Source organism: Penicillium arizonense (genome assembly GCF_001773325.1).
Source record: "Penicillium arizonense strain CBS 141311 chromosome Unknown PENARI_contig133, whole genome shotgun sequence".
Classification (NCBI taxonomy): domain Eukaryota; kingdom Fungi; phylum Ascomycota; class Eurotiomycetes; order Eurotiales; family Aspergillaceae; genus Penicillium; species Penicillium arizonense.
The window spans coordinates 1-9,073 of record NW_019173410.1 but is presented as its reverse complement, the minus strand read 5'-3'; the positions used below and the strand labels follow the sequence as shown (position 1 = coordinate 9,073).

General features: G+C 44.7%; 1 protein-coding gene across 1 annotated transcript; it reads right to left on the bottom strand.

Annotated features, from left to right (window-relative positions):
* Positions 1-126: 126 nt before the first annotated feature.
* Positions 127-243, bottom strand: PENARI_c133G00383 (uncharacterized protein; the record flags this gene model as incomplete). The annotated part of the gene is made up of 1 exon (XM_022637975.1): positions 127-243. A coding segment is annotated over one exon (117 nt), but the record flags the coding sequence as incomplete, so codon positions are not given.
* Between the last annotated feature and the right edge of the window lie 8,830 nt (positions 244-9,073).

Here is a 9,073-nt window from a genome sequence, read left to right as displayed (position 1 = left end):
TAACGTGAGGTAATTCACTTTCCTCCGTAAAAGCTAGTTCAATTTCATCAATAAGCCGGTCGCCGACCTCGGTCGCGGGCATTGAATCGGCCCCGGTAATAGCTGCCGCCCCGAGCGTAGACACACGAATGTAATGAGATCCAATACGACTAGGAAATGCGCGCTAGCATCGGATAACGCGCGTAAATTGCTGGATTTGCTGCTCGGCCGCCGATAAACCTTGCTGCCGCCGACGGCCGCCATAGTTGACCGGTGCGACCTAGGCATGGCATTTACGCCAATGGTAGCGTAAGGTCCCAATAGAACGGGCGATAAATTGACAAAATGGGTCCTTTTCACATAAAATGCCATCCGAAAAAACTGGCAAATTAGCAATTGGGCTATTGACCACGGTTGGTGGCTGCCATGCGTCGCATTCATGCGCCCGGTCGGAGGTTTGAACAACGTCCGCAATTTCACGTGCTATACGCATTGGAAGTCGATGATTAGGTGATTGAAGGTGTCGTAAGACCTCTCTCGGTCTAACAACGTGCTCGCATTTCTTACACACGAAGACTGGGTCTGTCGAAGGTAGGTGAAAAAATTGGGCTGCCATGGTTGACTAGTACAATATATATATCGTAATATAACGAATTGCATGAAATTTGACGAATGTCGAATGCTGGCTTTGGGGTGAAATGGTCTAGAAATAAAGTGCGATGATAGCTAGGGAGCGTCTAAACCCCTAAATTAATTGCTACCCCTCCTGATCATTATGGGCTAGTATTATCGAAGTTGTTCTATTCGTCTACAGTGCTGCGGCGGCGTCTTTGGTAGTAAACGTACGCCGTAAAGGTACAAAATCGCGTACCCCAACAAAACATCTCTAATTTTTAATCGCTATTTTCACCATAATTACTACGCTGTGCATGCTCCGAAGGAAATGGGAGATAAATTAGATGGTCTATTATAACTGACCAAAATTTGAGAGCAATCGGAGGCCTCTAGACCTTAGGAGTCTAACGAGGAAAAGAACCTGGAGTCTAACGGGCCCCACTTTTTATGTCCCATAGTGAAGGGAAAGCCCTAACCTGGAGTCTAGTAGACTCCAGCACCCCCCGTAGGATAGGGTGAAATGGTCTAAAAGTAAAGTGAAATAATAGCTAGGGAGCGTCTAAACCCCTGAATTAATTGCTACCCCTCCTGATTATTAAGGACTAGTATTATCGAGGTAATTAGATACGTCTACGGTGCTGTGGTAGCGGCTTTAGTAGTAGACGTATGCCGTAAAGGTACAAAATCCCGTACCCCAACAAAACATCTTTAATTTTTAATCGCTATTTTCTCGATAACTAATAGGCTGCGTATGCTCCGAAGCGGATGGGGGATATTTCAAATGGTCTATTATAACTGACCAAAGTTTTAGACTGATCGGAGGCCTCTAGACCTTAGCAGTCAGGTCGGGAAGTTTACCTGCAGTTAGGTCGGGCCCACTTTTTATGTCCCATAGTGAAGGGAGAGCCAAGACCTGTAGTCAGCCCTGACTGCACCACCCCCCGTGGGATAGGGTGTAAGATACGAATACGGGGTAATCTATTTAGTACGGGCTACTATAGATAAGGGTAGGTATCCGATTACGGTAATAAATCCCGTCGGTCGTAACGCATGCAAGGTTTTCACCTATTTTTGATCATCCGCCACACCACCATTATTAGTCTGATCGTGCTCAAACTTTCACGATTGCTAGATCTAATAGTTAAATAGACTATGTCCAATTTTTAGATTGTTCGGAGCAATACGTAGCTCGTGGTCGTAGAGTAAACGTCGAACCTTTAGTACTGCGACCGGGTGACCCTATCAAAACTTTTCACCAATTTTGATTATCTACCACACCACTATTATTACTCTGATCGTGCTCAAACTTTCACAATTCCTAGATATAATAGTTAAATAGACTATCTCTAATTTATAGACTAATCGGAGTAATAGATAGCCCGTGGTCGCCGAGTAAGTGTCGCACCTATAGTACTGTAACCACCCAAAAAGGTACAAGGAGGTACATCACCAAAATACTTTAAACGCGTATGACTCCATAACTAGAAGGCTGTGCAAGCTCCGAAGGAAATGGGAGATACCTCACGTCTACCTCTATAACCTATGAAAGCCTTAGATCGATCGGAGCTAACTAGACCTCTGCAGTCAGGATGGGAAAAGAACCTGCAGTCAGGGTAAGCCGTACTTTTAGGTAACATAGTTAAGACAAAGCCCTAACCTGCAGTCAGCCCTGACTGCACCACCCCCCGTGGGATAGGGGCAGTGGCTGATGTTATTAATTATGAAGCATACCCTACTAGCTATTAGACTAAAACTGAAGTTTCTGAGGTTTTGCAAGGCAGTATAAAGAAGTGGGCCTTAGGTCAAAGTACTGTACCAGAGGTCAAATACTTATGATACACCACTGTATTTGTCTTGTCAGATACTTTACATTTCCAACCCCACCCGTAATGAATGATTTCCAGCCTAGCTAAATTAAGCATAAACAGTTTCACCATCGTCTTGGCGTTAGGGTTTGGGAGAGTTTCTCTATGTAAAATGTCGAAGCCAATTTCGAATATAACTGTAAAGAAAAAGCTGTTCTTCATATATTCCTAGATACATTTAGGAATTCAGGACTTGGCACTTTCAGACCGGTCGTGGCTTTCTTCTGGGGTTTTGTAACGTTGTCAGTCCTGTCTCTGGTCGGAGCCAATTGTACTGTACACGTATATTGTTCTGTGGCCCTTCAGTCATAAACTTTTATTGGGACACCCCTTTTACTCTATCTTTTGGCACTCAATCATGATGTGATGGACCAGAAGTATTGTGTGCCGATGGAAAAAACCAAGCCTCAAGCTATAGCAGTCTATAATTGAAGTATGATTTACGAATCACAGCGGTCCATCTGGAGGCATCTCGGCTTGGGCCTCTTACTTGGCAGGACCCATTTTGAAGAATAGAAAGGCCGTGCACGTCCAGCGAAGCATAAGAAGGTTGGAATTCGCGATCTTGCTTTTCCTTCCTCTTATCTCTATCAGGGGGCGGCGGCTATCCTATTCTCTCTCTTCGCTCTTTCCCTGAACCTCTTCCTGCTATTACTGACATTCCGTATTTTTGAATCTCTCTTTTGTTATCTTTCTTTGATCATTCCTTCTCAGGAAGATAATTTAACTCAGATGGATGTAAAATACCATGGATTCCCCACACTGCACTGTTCTACTTGGTTTTTCAGGTCATGTCAGAAGAACTGTGTCGTAACACGCAAAAGATACTTCCTGGGTTGTTTCAACAGATCTTCGGGAGAAGAAAAACTCATTTGTTCAATCTTAGCATCAATTACTTTTCCTTAATACTTGCCTGAACGGGTATTCTAGAACCTGACACTAACCTCATGCATGAGAAGTGCTATTAGGATGACTGAAAAACATGTGGCTCCAACTAACATGATCGACTAATCCGCACTAAACCATGTTCGGTTACCCCTCCTCACCCCTTTCACTTGATTACTTTCCCCTTTACACAAATACAACAACCTTGGGAAGATCTCATTTCTGTCGACACTTGAGGATGGGAAACCCAAAGAACTCATCCCATGCTCAATCTTTCCCTACATACGCGGACTACATCGAAGCGGAGTTCAGTGACAATTACCATCGATATGCTTGGCTAGGTAGCTTCCTTCGACAGGGCCTTCAGAGACAGTCAGCAGACAGCTTGGCGCTTCCTGTTCGGATTTTTATCCTAGATTGTGGGGCAAATGGTCTGAAAAGCAGACGTTTTTCTGTCAAAAAAACCGACACGATAGATCCCGCTCTAGTCGAAGCCCTGAAAGAAGAACCCGGATCTCGAACGCGGTTGATATTTTTTCAATACCGTCATTTTGATAACATCAACCCGTCTTGTGTGGATTTGATTGGTCTTAGGTGTGACATTGATCCGGAATTTTTTTGTGCTCATTTCGAGTGTGATTTTAATCAGGCTGGCCATATGATTGCGCACTACCCTTCCCACTCTCTTCCTTCCGAGAGACGTTTTTTGCAGGTTAAACAGGATGATTGGACATTCATGACCACGACATGGAAGATCTCAGAGGAAAAGCGTACATGTATGTTACTTTTACCCCAGCAACTTCCGGCGGCTTCCCTTCTCCTTTAACGGTTCACCTACCATATAGTTGTTGTTTTTGCATTGGACCATTATATGGGTGCAGCTGATCAAATATCCGCGTTGAATGACCAGCTTGTTCACCATACATCACCAGCAGAAATTATGCGGCTGAATCAAAATCCCGCAGATTACCTTTTTCTTTACGTTAGAGAGGCTGCACGGCGAGGAGCATCTATCTGCGCTCAACTGGCGCCTTTCCGTGAAGGAGAAATAGCGAGCCATAATGGGCATTTGGACACGAAATGGGACACAAACCAACGGAACCGCCGTGCCATGATGTTTTCTTTGAATAGCCTGTCAAAGTTCCTCGGCTATCCTGAAATCAACCCCAAATCTTCCTCTTTGCAACTTTCTGCTCTCTTGTCCGATTATCGGGAGTTGATCCAGGAAAGTGAGATCATTTCGGCAGATCTGCAGGCACTTTTGCAGCAACAAGCAAATCTAGCAAACATTCAACAGGCAAGGAGAGCTGTTGAGCAAACGGACTCAGTTCGCAGGTAAGTGCACCCTGGGGCTACGCTTAAATTATTCAAAATTGCTTCGAAAATGCCTCCTGACTACATTCAAGGCTTTCTGTTGTCGCATTTTTATTCATTCCACTGAGTTTTGCAACATCATTCTTCGGCATGAACTTCAAAGAACTTGGGACAGGGCCCCTGTCAATTGGCTTCTTTTTCCTTCTCGCCATTCTCTCAGGCGCCTTGTGTGTCATCCTTTCAGTCAGTCTTGAAGCAATAGAGAGGTTTTGGAGTCATGTAAAAATTCTCTCCAAAAGAAATAACAGATTGACAACCTGGATAGATGGCTGAGGCAAATGGTTCACTCATGCCAGAATGGATGATATTTGCAAGGTGCAGGCTAAATACATCGACACTGGTGCAAAACAACACGTAACATATTTCACAAGCGAGCTGACCGGCCAAGCGAGCTGGCCACCCCACCAAACATGCTACCATTAAATTGTAAAAATTAGCACCACAACGCCATATAATTAAAAATGAAGCTATTCAGACCCTCCCTGGGCACCTATTTCTCTTATGTCTAGGCGTTTTACAAAGACTGCATCGCTGTGGCCTCCTCTCATTAGCCTGATTCGGCGTCGGCGATGAACCGCTATCACCACCTGAGCCTACGTTATTAGCTATTCCTAGACCTACTACCACCTCTATAGCCTCCAAAACTGACATGCCACCTTTATGAGCTATTCGCTTCTTAGTACGCTTCCTTTTTTGGGTGGTCCTCGCATTGCTAGCGCGTAATTGCTGGTTTTCCTGCCGTAAAATGGCCGCGCTATGTATAGCTAAATGGGCGCCTTTCACGATCTGATTAAACGCTTTATCCGCGTCTAATGGGTTCTCTTGTTACAATTTCTTAATAGAAGAAGCCTGCCGGCGAACGTCCTTCACTGTACGCGGCGTCTTTGGCGTGAAATTGAGGCTCGAATCGCTGCCACGGCTCGGAGGTGGGGGGTGTGTACAAACTTGGACATCAAGCTTCGAAACCACGCGTATTGGGTCGAAAGGCACTAAACCAGCAGCTGCGAAGCTATTCACAATGGTTTGTGTCTTAAATGCTGCCTTTCTAGCCTAAGGATAGGCTGTAAGGAAGTCGTTTCTATCGATTCGACTTATATTAAGCTTTATTTGCGAATCCACGAGGTCGGAATATGCCCCTTTTAACACCCCAAAATAGCCGATATCGAGAGGTTGTAAAAGATAAGACGAATGCGAAGGCATACAAATTAGTATAATGTCGTTTTGAGAGCATATCGTATCGAATTTCGCTGAAACGTGGCTACTATGGCCGTCGAGAACAAGAAGCCTATACCGACCCTATCCCACGGGGGGTGGCCCAGTCAGGGCTGACTGGGGGTTAATTCCCTGACCTGACTAGAGAGGTCTAGAGGCCTCAGTGTTACGGACCTACCAGGCACCAATCGATTATGGGGCCGCAACTTATTGATGGACCACCGTGAACCAACCGATCCATCGGTCAGCAGGATCACGTGATGATCTGTTAGGACCCTGCGAGGTCCTAGTGTAGCAGTATGGGTACGGGAAGTAGAGACTACCGATGAAGTGTATGTGCAGGTGCAATAAGAGACTAATTGCTGCCCTTCATGCGAAGGCCGGCGAGTGCAATAAATATAAGGTGCGCTTAGCTAAGGGACTAAGCGAAGTGCACAACCTTTATGGTCCATGTATACGCCTATCTATCGGCGCACTACGCAGCCCAAAGGCTCGTAGTATACTTTTTAGGCACCCTTAGGCACCTATCGGGTCGGGGTCCTAACAATATCCCCCTCCTTTAGAGGCCACGGCCCGTGGCCTAAGGTTCCTAAGATTCGTAGTGCGAATTCTGTATTCGTAGTCACGTATAGGTATAGCAGCCTAGCAAGCTTGGTCCGTTAAAACCTTACCTAGAGTTAAAAACCTTATAGAGGAAAAGCTCGTAGGTAGGAAAGGTAACTAGCGCTAGTGGTGCTAGTGTAGGGTTATAAGGTCACGTGCTCCATTATTTCAGCTAAAAAACTATCTTAGTGAGAAGTGTTTATATGGTTTGCACTCTCAATAGGAGTAGATAGCTGTCAGGACCCCGACCTGACATGTGCCTGAGGGTGCCTAAAAAGTATACTACGAGCCTTTGGGCTACGCAGTGCGCTGATAGATAGGCGCATGCATAGACCATAAAGGTCGTGCATTTCGCTTAGTCCCTTAGCTAATCGCACCATATATTTATTGCACTCGCTAGCCTTCGTAGGAAGGGCCAGCAATTAGTCTCTATTTACTCCTATATATACACTTCGACGATAGTCTCTACTTCCCGTATTTATACTACTACACTAGGACCTCGTAGGGTCCTAACAATTCTAATTACTCCACCCAGCGAGTACGCCTAGTAGAGCTATTAACCCCTTTTTCACTATTATATTAAGCCCCCACTAAACCTAGTCGCGCTCGTAGTGTCAGGACCCCGACCCGACAGGTGCCTGAGGGTGCCTGAAAAGTATACTGCGAGCCTTTGGACTGCGCAGTGCGCTGATAGATAGGCACATACATAGACCATGAAGGTCGTGCATTTCGCTTAGTCCCTTAGCTAAGCGCACCTTGTATTTATTGCACTCGCTGGCCTTCGCATAAAGGACCAGCAATTAGTCTCTTATGACACCTGCACATACACTTCGACGATAGTCTCTACTTCCCGTACTATACTGCTACACTAGGACCTCGCAGGGTCCTAACACATAGTAACAAACTGCCGATACTACGACCTAACCTCGACCTACACCTACGCCTCCGTCTAAGCCCTCCCTTAATAAGCTTAGAGACCGGATTATATAGGCAGAAGAGGTATTAGCCTAACGTAAACTTAAATCTCACTTAGATACGTTAACTAACCCTCGTACCTAAGCGACCGAAGTGACCGACACGCCCCTAGGGACTATTTAGGCCCTACGCCTTTAACCACCTTAGGCGGATACGAAGATCAAACTATTCGTAGGGTCGAATACCTAAGAATACTATATATTCGTGAATCAACTTAAGAGTCACTTCGAATAACACCCCTAGTGGTACGTCTTCGCACCTAATAAGGTGACTACTACGGCCACCTACCTATTAGACGATCGCTATAACTAATAGCGAGCGCACCTATAGTCCTTCTTAGAACGACCTACCTAGTAGGATTTCACCGAATTCTACTTACAGCTTATTAATAACCCCGAGAATATATACCGCGAAGCTACCCTTACGTATATACGACGGAACACAATTAGTCCGTACGTACGTTCGTAACCGAGCTAGACACTATTCACCGATAGCTACAATACCCTTATAAGGACGAGTATTATAAGGAGTATCTCTAGGCTAAGGTCCTAGATATCATTCGCACTAAAGCCGTTTGTTAGTATAAGCGTATATCTAAGCTATATCTTATCTAAGGCTTAGATCCGAAAAGCCTATAATATAAAAGGTTATTAGCTATGCTTATTATTAGAAGGTCTATTAATGGTTTGAACCTTATAGCCTTCAATAATCCTAGTGATCTTATGATCTATGATTATTACACTAGTGATCCTATGACCTATGATTTGAAATACCTTATAGAACCTCACGATTCCACGTCGTTCTATTAGGTAAGCTAGTTAGCTATATATAGGACCTCGAGGAAGGGTCCTAAAAAATAATAATCATCATCTACTTTTATTTTTCTTGACTATCAAGTGATACTATCAATTACCTTACCTAATTATTATAACCTTCTCACACCTCACCGTCGACAACTATCGTGACTATTACCATATCTCACCATCGATTATATAATACAATATATTATATAACGTGATTCACTAGTGAGTTGGCCACACCCCCGAGTTGGCCACCCCACCCAACCTATCAATTTTAAATGCATTTATCTCAACCAAAACGCCATTAAATTCAATAAGCTGAAAACGAGTTCTATTAGGACATGTAGTCAATTTATGACCCTGAATTCCACCTATACTGCACTTCGGTAAGGCTCTCTTACGTGGCTGTGAAGGTGTCGGAGCCGATTCTGCCTCACGGGGTATTTGTGCTAAAACTGCTTGCTCTGGCTGCGCTGCTAAGGTAGAGGCCTCTAAAACTGTAAGGCCTTCTTCGGAAGCTATTTGCTTTTTAGACCGAGTCCTTTTTCGCTTCTTCGTCTCGTTTGCGGCGCGCAATTCGCTTACTTCTTTCTCGAGTAAAGCTGTTGAATACATCGTAGTTTGACAAGCCTTTAAAACCTGATTTATCGCGGAGTTAAGCGGGCTAGGTGGGCTTTGTGAGCGCGTTTTTAGCAAAGCTTTAATTGAGGAAGCTTGCTTTTGTAATTGGACGTAGTTCGAAGGCGTTTTTGGATCCCACTCACT